The sequence below is a fragment of the Cyprinodon tularosa genome, unplaced genomic scaffold (assembly GCF_016077235.1).
Source record: "Cyprinodon tularosa strain WSP-4 unplaced genomic scaffold, ASM1607723v1 ctg143, whole genome shotgun sequence".
Lineage (NCBI taxonomy): Eukaryota > Metazoa > Chordata > Actinopteri > Cyprinodontiformes > Cyprinodontidae > Cyprinodon > Cyprinodon tularosa.
In genome coordinates, this window is record NW_024038254.1 from 741,503 (window position 1) to 755,501 (window position 13,999).

At 35.7% G+C, this 13,999-nt stretch overlaps 1 protein-coding gene across 2 annotated transcripts in view; it reads right to left on the reverse strand.

Moving 5' to 3' along the window:
* The window catches only part of LOC119779140 (glutamate receptor ionotropic, kainate 2-like), a 112,580-nt gene that overhangs the window by 65,381 nt on the left and 33,200 nt on the right, over positions 1–13,999 (reverse strand). The window contains exons 2-5 of one of the 2 annotated variants that reach the window (XM_038278676.1): positions 7,992–8,159; positions 5,895–6,152; positions 3,098–3,279; positions 1,087–1,140 (exon numbers count right to left, since the gene is read on the reverse strand). In XM_038278676.1, the coding sequence (XP_038134604.1) occupies positions 1,087–1,140; positions 3,098–3,279; positions 5,895–6,152; positions 7,992–8,159 (662 nt within the window). Of the gene's footprint in view, positions 1–1,086; positions 1,141–3,097; positions 3,280–5,888; positions 6,153–7,991; positions 8,160–13,999 lie in introns of both variants that reach the window. The other variant, XM_038278674.1, reaches the window with a different exon arrangement.

A 13,999-nucleotide genomic window follows, 5' to 3' on the forward strand; every position in this document is an offset into this window, starting at 1 on the left:
GTTACAGGCAGGCTTTTGGTTGGTTGCCATTTATCATGTGGATGTGAAAGGACAAACCAATTGTCCTGCATAGAGACTATTTGGCATTTAACCAGGCAGATGTCTTTGGGACACAACAACACAGTAGCAGCAGCAGGTGACGGACCCAGAACACGGGTGCCATGGTCAATATTTGCTGTTCCGAAACCAGCACGGATGGCTGGCTACCAGTATACAGTAGTTCAGGCCAACGCAGTGTCCCCTTTTCTGCCAAACATTGGCTAGTTTTCGAAGTGGGCATGCTTCCATCTCTGCAGCCAAAATCACTGTTCTCTTTCCCCTTTCAATGACATACCTACTGTCACTGTCTCACTGTTACATACAGAAAGGTTTCTACATTTGTGTGGATGCACAACCTTTTTTTCTTCCACATCCAGCCTGTACCTTGGACTTCCAAACTACATAGTGCATCATTTGTTTGTTTGGACTATAATGGGCCAAATGGATGACACTATCATCTTCTCAGGGCTATTATCTGAGCTCTCAGTCTTCTGTTCCCTGGTTTTAGTGGGGATGGGATGCTTTTCATCTACAACATAGCAGCAGGCAATCTTTGTAGTAGCTAGATCAAAGATTCTTGGGAGAATTTCAGTGACACCCAGGGTCAGAATAAAATGTTTCCACCTGTTTTGGTCTCCAACACCCCTGTTTCTTGGCAGCCCGGGGTGCTGTATCAGAAAATGTAATTGTTGTTCAACTTTCACAACAGATTTTAACATGCAAGGGAAGTACAGGCTATAGGAGGGTGACAGCACAGTAGAAAATGAGTCAGCTTTTTCAAGCTACATGGTTTTCTCAGGTTGCTGTGAAGCTTCAATATGAGTCACATACAATCAGATTGGATTTGATTTTTTTTCTCTGCGGAATGCTCTCAGTAAAAATTTTCTCTGAGAAAAACTATCAGATTCACAAACAGATGAATCTTCAGACAAACAACCAGTTTTATGCTTGGGGGGGAAGAAAATGATCAAAACAAGTATTACTAATAGTCAACACGAGTGCAAAAACATTCAGAAAATTAACAAATACGAGTGCCAATTTACTCACCAGTGTAGTAAAAATGTAATGGTAGTACTCAGTCATCATACCCATGGCCAAGGCCTAGAAGGGAAAAAAATGACTACATTTAGGGTTAATTTGAATCTAACCTAATGCTAGATTTAATATTAGGATTTTTCCTTTAGCTAATTATTTAACTGCTAGTGACTAGTCTGTAAGAATAACAAGAATGCAGAATTTGAATAATCTGTTAAAGGCAGACTACAGAGAATGCTGGTCATTTGTTAACTAATACTTCAATTAAAAATTAAAATGGGGTTATACACATCCTACAATCTATGAAACTAAATAAAACACCTGACCTGTCCAAACAAGCTTGCAGGGTATACAGCCTGCACCCATAGTGTATTTCTGCCATCCTAAAATGACAACTTTTGAAAACTGCGGTTTACAACAAATGTGATGTTAGAAAACATAACTTTCACATTTCATTTCATTTAGATAAAGGTGTATAGTCTTCTTTGTTTTAGTATTTTTGGGTGAAACGCTTGATAGAACTTGGCCTTGGAAAAAAAGAGTATTTTTCTTTTATATAATAGTGTTGAAATATCTCCTTCAGAAAACAGTTCTTTGTGCATCGAGTTCAAGTTTTTTTTACACATTCTGTGTTATTAGCACTGATAGAAATGCGTTTATTTCACAGCTTCCTCAGTTGACTCAGTACCTACACTTGTTTTCAGTAAGCACGTTAAAATACATAGTCTAACAGCCTTGCACTTATGTGGGATTAACATTTAGAAAGCATTGTTAAAGAGAGAATCTGTTTGTTTTAGAATTTCATGGATGCTGGTCATTTCAGCATTTTTGTAATTTAATAGTTTTTTTTTTGCCTTTTTGTCTCAATATGTTTTATGCTGATAAGCATCATGATTTACTTGTTTTTTATTCGTATAGTTACCTCCATAACAGTCACATTAATCAGTTGCAAAAGTAATCGGGCCATGCTAGTCATTTGACTCGAATGAATAATGTCCACGGAAGAAGAGGGGCACTCAGAGTTGCTTATGCTTTAAAATAGAATTGAAGTCTTGCAATATTTTAGTGCTGAAATATTCAAAGCAGGATCAGAACCAAAATCAAATGTAGAGGATGCACTAGAGATCTGTTTGAATATAATTTTTTAAGGGTGCTGTTTTCATTAAATGCCACCACCTATATGCTCAGTAGAGTTCTGCTTCAAATGTTACTAAACTAAGTTTAATTACGTAATATAATTGTCTAGCTATTGATAAAAGTAAGCAAGTTGAGAAAAAACGGGTTTACCACAGCCGATTTGACTTATTGGGTTCCTTGTTTGACTAATGAACATTTTTTTGTTTGATGTGTAACAGGTCCAAGATTAAATGCTAAATAAATAAATTACATAATAATGAAAGCCTGAAAACCTTTTTTGTATGAGAGAAAAAGGCTTTTGTAGATTTTTTATGGCAATATAATCTTCACTAAAGACCACTTCAATAAGGGCCCCCGGAACTGCCATAAATAATGGCTTATGTTAAATGAACTGGAGATGCCTGCAAGCAGAGTAAGACACTCTAATAAAAAAAAAAAGTTATTGTGCAATTGAGAGCATCTGTTAGGACTGGTCAGTGTTGAAGACCTTATAATCTAGAAGGGAATAAAGGTGCACAGAGCAGAGAAGAGGAATAATAAGAAGAAAGAGCAATAAAATGAACACACTTGTTTCAGCACTTCTACATAATGAATAAGGGATGAGCTTCTGTGTTCAGTCCTAACTTTATGAAATTATGTAAATGTTTCTCCTGTAGGTAACTTTTTAATTAAATGCAGAACATGATATGATAAAATTGCTCATTTATTCACAAAATTAGCTTTTATCAGTTCATACATAGTAAATTTTGGGATGAATAATTTGCAAGTGTTTTGTTAGTCAGAATTCTTCCCATTATTACTCATTATATGACTGGTAGATAAAGGCTACCTCGCTCTTGTTGGGATGAGACCTTGAAGGTATCACTGCTCATTAAGGTGACATCACCTGTTTCAGGATCCAGGCAGCCATCTCGTGTCCACAATCAAAGATGACGTGAAACTCCTTCGCCTTCTTCATCTCCTTCAAAAGTGGCTTGGCGTCCTTGGTCTCTGTGGGCAGCTGTCGAATCTTCAAACGAATGTTATAACGGGATGGTGCCTTGATCAGCTCCTGCAGTCGAATGAGACCTGTGGACAAAGAGGGTACCATATAGCATATGAAAGAGGAATTTTAAAGATGGAGTGACATACTGTGTTTGATCTGTCACCATTTTGAAGCATCTCTGATTCTAAGGGTTGCCATAAAAAATAATAAAAAAAGGAATTTGAGCAGAAAAAGGCTCATGTGCATGCCTTCCTAATCCTCACTCTATTGAACCTCCCACACATCCTTGGCAAGCAATAGACTGCTACAGACCTATGAAAGAATGCTACACCACGCCACCACATTACATTTAAACCAAAAAGTAAAAAAAAAGACTGGAAAAAAACTTGATCCGCACCCTCCTACATTGGGTTCCAATATGACAGCAGTCTGCAAAAATGTTTATTTGCTCCTCGTGTTCCTCTGCACTACACAAAAGCACCAAATGGGTTCAATTTTACCCTGATGGAAAGCCACGGTCAATTCTTCTGTCTTTTCACACACACTTCAGATGTGTTCTGATGAGAGCGACTGTTTGCCCAGCTTGTACTTTCCCCCCTGGGGGAGCCTGACGCCGCAGTCACATATTCAGCCACAATCTTCACCTTTCATTTTTCGACCACACGCTCAGGTAGACAGCTCTCCAGGAGACTCTGTGATGAGATTACAATGAGTTTCTCCCTCGGTAAAGAACTTCAGAGTCCAGGGATGAAAGGGGCTGGATTGATAGGAGAGATGATTACTTGTCATGGGTATAAAAATGGATGGAGCAGAAGGGATAGTTTGAGAGGGAACTGGAGAGAGATGGAATTTTTTTCTTTTCTTTTTTTTTTCCTTTAGAACCACTTTAAGTTAGCTCAGCCTTTTTCCCCCCTCTTTTTTTTTTTTTTTTTTTTAAACAAAGTGCTGAGTGAGCAGTTTAATGGTCTCACTGTGTGTAGGGCTTGGTCTCCCTGAGGCTTATAGAAAAATTGGTGTGAGACAAATCCATGCAAGTCCAGTTTTGAAAAGAACTCTAGTGAGAAGGAATTCTAAACCTCCGAGAGTTGTCCTCAGGTAATCCCTATAGATCCCTACTTTGGGGCACGTCTACTTCTCTCTGTTTTTGTTCAGGCTGACACTTTGGGAGGTGTTAAGCAAGAGGGAAAAAAAAATCTGTCAAGGGAGCTCAGCGTTTGGGAAACACTGTCAGTGTGGATGTTTGCGAGCTCTGGCTAATGCCTTCAGACTTTCCCCCTGGATCTTCTAACGGCCGTGTGTGAATATTTTATCCCCTCCGATAGTTTTTCCTGCCAACCATCAGATAGGCTCCAATCAGTGGTGCAGGGCCCTGGAGCATGAAGCTGTGTGATTACAGCCTGAGACTGGGACCGGGCGGGAAGTGAAGCGGGGGCTATAGAACACGGCTATGCAGCTGTCTCACTTTTCAGAAAGTCAGGTGTCTTACAGTGGAAAAAAATAAATATCCGTATGTTAGTCGTGCGATGCTCTTAACTGACACAGAGGAAAAATCGAGAGGTCATGAGTTTGCATCTCTCTGGGACAATTCTAAGGATATAGAGCGTGTGAAAGATGCCAAGCTGTGAGGAGGGATGTGAAGAATGATGATGATGATGAATCAGAATAATGTGGCAAGTGAGATGAGCTTCTGGGATATAATCAGGGGTCATAATGGAGCTAGGATTTGCTAGGATTGACTGTGTGCTGAATGTTATGTCCTGGATATGTGTGTAGAAATACAGCACCTTGCAAAATATTCATAGCACACATTTTTTTTTTTCATTTAAAACCTATACACCTCAATAGATTGTACTCCAATTTTATCAAACAGTCCAAAAACCAAATATTTTATAAATGTGAAGTGGAAGCAAAGAGACACCTGGTTTTCAAAGTTCATAACAAATGAAACCCTGTTAAGTCTGGAGTCCATCTGTGTTAAGACATGAGGCTCAGGCTTGCGGCAAGCACAGAAAACTCTCACATAGGCCAAATTTGGTTTGACTCTATTTTGGTTAGACGCCAAACTCTAATTGTAAACCTAAAGACACCAGCATCTAAAATGTCAATATAGTTCACTAAATACAACTATATTAGTGTAAAAACATTGCTATATTAAAATAATTATGAGTATATGTGTGCATAATGCCTACTGTGCACATAACAACAATTACTGGGCAGCAATTATTAACATGGGTCAGTGGTCCAAAAACTTTTCTTGCTGGACCTCCTTTTGGTCTACAAACAGTTTTCACGACCACCCAATTGCACCCTGACCCCTACACCCACCCGAAGCAACTTATTCAACAGCTGAGCAGATAAAAGTCAACTGCAGTAAATTGCACATCGCAATTACATAAGCTACAATGTAATTTTACAGAGGAAATACAACTCTAAATTATTCCAACTTATTTATTCTAACTATTTATTAAACTTTTGCACAGACGTCATCATTGCTATCAATACATTGAAAAACAGAACAACCCTCAAAATGGCTTCATTATTGAATTCATTTGTACAAGCAGCACAGTGATTAAACAAGAACATCTCTAGGGGGTGCACTCCTCACTGACATAGGTAATCATAACCTTTTTATCTTTATTCTGAGACACTTTATTGTGAAAATGTACATGATAAAGACAGACACCAACTGTACCTGTACCTGTGCTGTCGTCATAGACTACAGTGACAGTTCTCCACTTAAAGAAGTGCACCAGGTCGAGAATTGCTCTACTGAGGGAGGAGAAGTCGGGATACAGGCTGACATAGTATGAATCTCTGTTGTCAGACACTTGATGCTTCCACTTGGTTTGGATGTGGGGCACTCCCAAAGCATTGCAGATGGACTGGACTGCGTTGGCAGATGAGCTGTGCGAGGGACCGAAAATGGCTGCCACTCCCAGAGAAAGTTGGTCACATGCTGGAATGGAAATAAACAGAAGTGTATATCAGATCAGTTCTCTGTCTGTAGCTGGAGTCTTTATTTAATCTGGATTGAATTTATTATCTTTGCTGTAGAATTAGCAAAAAAAAAAAGGAAATATGGCCAAAAAAAGAGAAACATGTCTTGAATTATTACTGTATAAAATATTTAAAAAATACAAATGTTAAGGTTATATAAAATTATTTCCCATATTCAAAGAGTATTTCATCGCCCAACTACAAAATTAGATGTTTCAATCACTTCCATGGCAACAAGTGTGTAAAATCAAGCATCCACAGGGAGTAGTCTGTTTGGTGAAAGAGTGGGTGGCTCTCAGAAGTTAACTGAATTAATGCCACCTAATGCAGTAGTTTGGTTGTTAAATTGTATTGTTCTTGAATATCACAATTCTTATTAGAATATAACAACACTTATCTAAATAATCTTGCCAAATTAAATGTTTGGCTGTGGCAAGTTGTGGGGTTTATTTTCATAAAATAAAAAGTTATTTAAGTGGCTTTACTTTTGAAAAAAATAATCTTATTTTTCCTCTGGAGTTTTATCCCTTCCATTGTTACAGCATGTAACTAGCAAATGAAGCGCAAAGCTTAAACCTTAAGAACAGTACTTCACTAACGCCTCAAGCAATGGAACATGCATTTCTGTGTCAAGTGACAAGTCCTGTTCAATAAACCAGTGACTCTACATATTTTCACCCCATGTTTACTGGTTACCACTAATGTATTTGATATTTTATAACTAACTGCTGCTTTCTTTGCACTCTGCGTGTTGCACTACTGCTTAGTTGTTTCAATCTGCCAAAACCTGGCAAAAAATTTAATTGAATTTTTTTCAATGTTTAAATAGTTAAGATTATGTTCCTAGAATGAGCCTAATTATCCTGTGAAAGACCTGCTTATTAGGAAGATTTTTTATTATTTTTAGACAAAAAACAAAAACAAGAATAGATGTTTATAAAATTAATGCATTAATACAAATTTTATTATGCATTTTCAACAAGCCATTTTTTTTTACAATCTTTAAAATCTACCACTTCTCTAATGACAAGTTGGTGATTCGAAAGCACCAATAATATATATTGTTGTATATATTGTGATATAAATCGTTCTCCTCATTCACCAGTTCCTTTTGAATGTACATATTTGTCCACTTTTTTAGTGCTTGGAGAAGCATTTGAAGAGTCAAAGACAATGGGTTTGGAGTTCATAGGTAATTGTTCACTGTATACCCCTAATTTTGTTTCTAAATGCAAATGCAATGAGAGGGGCCATTCCTGGGATAAAAAAAAAAAGGAATTACGGTATTAGAACATTGGTGTTTCATGAACCTCAAACTATGTTCTAATATATTTCTATTTAGGATAATTTAATTTAATGGTAAAATGTTTCAGATTTTTGGCTAGAGGTGATCAGTGCAGATTCCAGAAAAAAACAACAAAAAAATCCTTAACATACTAAACAGAATATTTAATCAGATACCTACATCATTGTGATTAATCATCTGCAGTGTATCAGCACGTTCTTACATCAGGGACAGCCTGGTCATACACTGACTGGAGACTACACTAATAAATGATAAATATATTACCTTTGAATTAATAAGTTTGTGAGAAATGCTCCTGTAACTCCAACTAATTCTGGTGATTCAGGCTTAAAAGTAATCACTGCCTTTTCACAAAACATATAATTTAATTCACCAAACTTACTCTCCTAATATTTATGAACAATTGTTTCAATTGAAAAAAAAACAAACAAACAAAAACTTAAAAGTTAGATTTAAGTTTAGCACACGCATTTCATTAGATTTTTTACTCACCTTTCCGAGAGGCCTCAAAGCTATCAAAGATGTTTATTCTCTGGATGTCATAGGTCAATGTTGTGTTTGGGAGCAATGTGCGGTTCCTGTTGATTGTGTTCAAGGCAAATTTAAAGGCTAATTCCTCTGCTCCAGAGGGGCCACTCTCTATGGATTCAAATATTCCCCCTAAGATCAAAAGAAATAAAGAGAAAAATAATGAGTTTGCCGAAGAGTCCATTTAGATAACTGTAATTGCAATTGATTCCTTAAAATGCCTCATACAAGAACATGATCAATTCCCTTTAGGCAATTAAAGATTATGTATTATCTTTTTTCTCCTATATCCATCATGTTGATAATGCTGTGTTCAGGATACACAGTTTGGGTATACCTGGGGAAAACACAAATTTACACTTAGGATAAGATGTTAGAATATCAGCTGATTTGCATTCTGTGAGCTGTCAGTGCAATTATAGGCAATTATCTCCATTGGGAGATGAGTTCATGGGCGGATGCCCCTCCTAAACCCCCTTGTGTTGACAGCAGGCTTCATATTTTGTTTCTTTGATTTCAATAATTTTCATATATAATGTAAGATAATAAAGCCGGATGAAAGAAAAAAGAATATAGTATAAAACAAAGCATCACATAACAACAGATGATAGAAAAGCCACAGGACAATACAGAAGTGATATATGAGAAGAGGATAAAGGAGTTGGTCCTTAAAAATCGCAACTGCAGAAACACTTGGAACTCTGATACCTTCACTTAATAAAACCTAATCATATAAAAACCTGTAAAATGCTCAGAGCATGAAAAACACAGCAGTTCAGCATCAGACAAAATAAATGCTTTTGCAATGCAAGGTGCTGTCTGTTTCTAACAGCTCCCTTCAGAATTGTCAATTATTTTGGACTGAACAGAGATGATTAAAGCTCCAGATGTTCCATCAAAATGATTTACAATCCCAAACAATAAAAGTTTGGAGCCAACCTGAGAAAAATGTGCCACATTTTGTGATTATGTCTAAACTAATTTAGAAGGATTCATTAAGCAAAACACCAGAAATAAATAAAAAGACTGCTCTCACAGCCAAAATGTGCAAGGCCTGAATGAGATTAAAATTTTGTTTGTCCTCTAATGTCCAAACCATACACTAACATTAGCAGAGGAAGGATTGATTGAGGAAGCATTGGAAGGAATGATTGTACATCAGCAAATCCCACAAATGCATCCACCTTTCTTCGGTGGAGAACCATGCCCTCAGATTTGGAGATGCTGATCCCCTTTATTTCTATCAAAAATAATGAATTTTCCTCTTAATGCACAATAGAAGAAAACACAATATGTAATTTATTAGAAAAATTATATTACTTCATAGGAACTAAAGAGCATTTTATTGATATAGAAATGTCAGTTTCATGGAAAAGTATGTTTATTACCTTATTAAAAGTTTTTATTTTAAAAAGCAATCTTTGTCTGACAAATAGGGTCTCACTGCAGTGCATATTTGAATTCCCTGAGTTGTACCTGCATTCCCTCCTATAAAGATTAACAACAAAAAAAAATAATAATTTCAACACTAACACCTTTGAAAGTAAACAAAAATCCTAAGAAAGCTTATGAAATTCAGACTTAAAAGGGAATGTTTGAGAGTAAAAAGATGAAAGAGGGTAGTGAGAGCAACTCTGTGAAACTCTCATGGGGATGAGAGGGGAGTTCAGGAGTCCATCCACAGCTTTTGTCTTCTCAGAGGGAAGAAAAAAGGATTGGCAGAATCTAAACTGCAAAACTGTAATGCCTATTTACTGGTTAAATGACACAATGAGAAAATAAGGCTGAAAAATGAAGAGAAAGAGTGACAACTTTATAAAGATAGTAAAAGGAAAGGGGGAGTTATATAGTAATGGACATTGTAGCTATAAATAGTATGTGGCTGTGGCAGGGAGTGATAGAAAATGTGTGCAGGAGGGCAAAGAATATGTCATTAACCCAGGGAAGTGAGATTCATCACTGTCAACACTGTGAAGCCATGCTTTAGGGTATTTTACTCTTTTTTTACAGTATCTTCATCTGTTCTCTGTATATAGATGTACAATTTAAACTGTGAAAATCATGTTGCAGTGCTAAAAATGAGTTAAGGCTATCTTTGCAAAGTAATATGTAAATGTTTTAACTTTTTATATACAATTAAAGGAACTACTTTAACACGCTTTTCTGTTTTAACTCTCCTTTCAGACAGCAGTGTGGAGGAGATCCCCTTGTTAGTCTTGAAAAGACCGAATACCATAATGAATGAGAAAAAATGATGTCTATCTGACATGAAATCCAAGCGATAGCACATTGAACATTACAGGCCTTTTTTACCGAATGTGAAGCCAGGCTTAATGGTATTGAATTTCGCTCATCATATTCTTTTGAGTTGCTAAATGACTTGATTTAACAGAAATAATTTAGTGCCTCCCAAAATAATTCATATCCACTGAACATTACTGTACTAGTTTGTCTTCTTAAAACATGAAATTTTAATACAGACACAAAATACAACAAATGTGGAGCGTTAAAGATTTTCCAAATGTTTTTTAAAAAATTTAATAAAAGATATTTTGTGGTTAATCTTACACTTCTTTACTCTGAAAGCAGAATGTGAAACTTAAATAAACATAAATCATAGCACTGCTTGAAGTGTACTGAAAAAATTAAGCTGTTATCAAAGACACAGGGGTGCAATTAATGGATAAACTTAGATAGAGGCCTATGGTAACTGGAAATGAGATATTCACAATTTAAATGATTGTTAACAAGAAAAATCTTAGTTATGCACTAATAGAAGAGCTTTAACAATAACGCCACTGTTGAAAAGTGAGCATATGAAGTCCCAGTTATTATTTCCCAGAAGTCATAAAGCAAATTATGTTGAAAATTGTCCTCTGGTCAGCAAAGGCCAAAATTGAATTATTTTATTCAAATTACATCCAGAGATAATTACCCCCAAATTGAAGCATTGTTGTGAGACAGCATCAAACAATATTTCCTCACACTGGACTAAATCAAAATTGTTTAAATTAAAATTGAAATAACAAAATAAAACAGAATTATGAATTAAGATGCAGTGCATCTAGAAACCTCAAACACATCTTTGCTGTAATTGCAGCAAAGCATGGTTTTGCAAAGGTTCGACAGACTGGAGCTGAAACACAATGCTTTTTCCCCCCGATCTTTACAGTAGATGTAAGACATTTTAAAAACCATCCATCATTGTACTTCCACTTCATAATAATGCACTACTTTGTGTTAGTTTAATGCATTAAATTCAATACCCTGAAGCTGGTGATTGTACCATTGGCAAAATGTGATCAAGGTTGAAGAAAAGGAGTACTTTTCCAATTCACTGTTTACGTTGCAGGCAACATAAAGACATACACTCAACACCCAGAACAAAACCTGCTAATTTTAGTTGTTTCCAACACTTAACATGAATACTGAACCTTTTTAGATAAAATACCCTCTGTATTGATTGCACTGACTGATAAATTTGACATTTCACCCCAAGTGGACTTTGTGAAGCTCTGACAAGATTTTTTCCCCTCTTTGTCACTGGTCTTGTATATTTTCCTTGATTAAAGTCTATTAATACTACCTCTCTCATCATTTCCCCCCTCCTCCTCCTGCTTGCTTTTGTGGTCTGTCTGATTGCAGGTGAGTGAATTACAGTTGCTATAATCAGGTACGGTGTGTGTGTGTGTGTGTGTGTGTGTGTGTGAGAGAGAGTGTTTCTCTGTGTGTGAACTGTGCACAGTTGCCAGGATTGCTGTAAATTAAGGTGCAACTGAAAGATCAAAGTGAGTTATGAGCTAAATAACAACCCGGATGATAAAACAGGCCAGCTGATCCTAAGGTTCCTGTGTGTATGTGTGTGTTTGCATGTGTGAAAACAGAAATAATCTAAATGAACAGAGTTAAAACTGAAACACAAGACAAGAGATTTTCTGATTAACTTAAAGGTTTTTATATACAGTAAGGCTTGGAAAATTTACATACCCTCCCATTGCAGAAAATGTTAAATTCAAAATAGTAATTCAATTAACAAAAAATAGAAAAAAGTAGTAAGAAATACAAATGTACTTAATATTATAAAATAATTTAGTAAAATAGAATATTGATTATTAAGTTTTATTTATATATATAAAAAAAAGTCTAAAAAAAGAAACTGTCCCTGAGAAATTAGAGTACTTTGCTCCTAAACAGTGAATATTCCTTCAGGTGAAGTGGTGAAGTCTTTTTTACACCTGATTTCAGTGATTGCATCAACGTTTTGCTCAACAAAAGTTTAGTTTAGAAACTCTGTCAGGCTTGTTTACTCAAAATTATTCAAAATCAGTGTCATGATTTCCCTTTTTCCATTTAGCTTTTGTCATCTAGATTTTATTTTACTGGCAACTGATTTTTTTCTGTCATTAATGGAAACATATGTAAACTTTCAAGCATAACTGTATATCAACCTTTTATTACTTGTTCTTTTCTCTATGGATGACAGAATCTGAGTAGCATCATTTTAAAATAAACTTTACAGTTAAAGAGAAATTGGAAATCCAAGCAAGGTAAAAACTTTATATCAAAAGGAGGTTATAGACACATGGGAAATTCATTAGGACCTAGAGAGTCCTAAAACCAGCTATTTTCGAATTTAACATTTAACGGGAGCCTAGTGGTTAGGGCATTGCGCTTGGGATCCTGAGGTTCTGAGTTCAAGCCCCACTCCCATGAACTGACACTCTGGGTCCCTGAGCAAAGACCATTAACCCCACACATCTCCCTGGGCTCCGTACAATGGCAGCTTACTGCTCCTCAAGAGGATGGGTTAAATGCAGAGTGAATTTTGTTGCTCTGTACTTGTGACAGTATAATGACAAAAAGCTGGAAAAAAAAATAATGAAATTCAATTTGAAGTATTGTCTAATTGCACATTTTAAATTGTATTATCAAAGAGGAATTGTACATTGTATTTATTCATTCATTATTAAATACTGAAATTTGAAAATGTTTTTTTAAAACCTGTTTCTAAATTGAAATTTAAGAAACAAAATTCATAAATATGATTATAAATACCTTTCCTAATAACATATTTAAAAAGGTTATTTGTTTTCCAATCAATTTCCGATTTTTTTTTTTCTAACTTGCATTTTCAGATCCTTTTTGAAAATCTTTTTTTTTATATGCTTTACCCTCTTCATTGAACTTTTCTGTGAACCTTCTGGTCCCAGCGCAGACTGGAAAGAAAAAAAAAAAAACTCTCTCATTGGTTAGACTGCCACACTTAGTTAACGAAATGACCAATGCAGAAGCTGGTTATATCTGAACAGATGTGGACAAAGTATTCAACAGTGGTACTTGAGTAAAAGTACTGACACTCATGGTCAAATCTTACTCAACTATAAGTAAAAGTTACTCGGTAAAACATTTAAAGTTGAAGTGTTGAAGTACCCACTTTTGAAAATTCTTCAGTATTCAAACGTACTGGATTTAAAAGTATTTAAGTATTCAAAAATATAAATTACAGCTTGTAATATGAGTATATGTCTGTCTAGTTTCCAGAGTAATTTTAAAGAATGTTGTAACATTCTGAAACCTCCTGATATGTAGAACCTTTGCTACAAATTCTACACCACCTGGAAAGAAATTCAGCATAAAATGCCACAAAACTAAGGACAGTTATTTTGTTCTTATTTAAAAACAAACCAAAAAGAAAACAGCAGTAGCTTGATTCTCATACTTTCTCTATAGAATTATCACAAAGAAACTCCAACTCTGGTTTCAGGACTCGTCCAACTTAACAACTTAGCCACATGGCAACAACTAATGCCATAATAAAATAATACACTACAAATAATATCTGCGCTCAGTTTTTCACACCTGTGGAATGTAATGCAAATCTCGAAAACAGTGGTGTCCAAATTCAGTCCTAAGGGCTGCTATCTTGCATGATGAAATTGCCTTTCCAGAAAGAAAATCAGCAACATTGGATT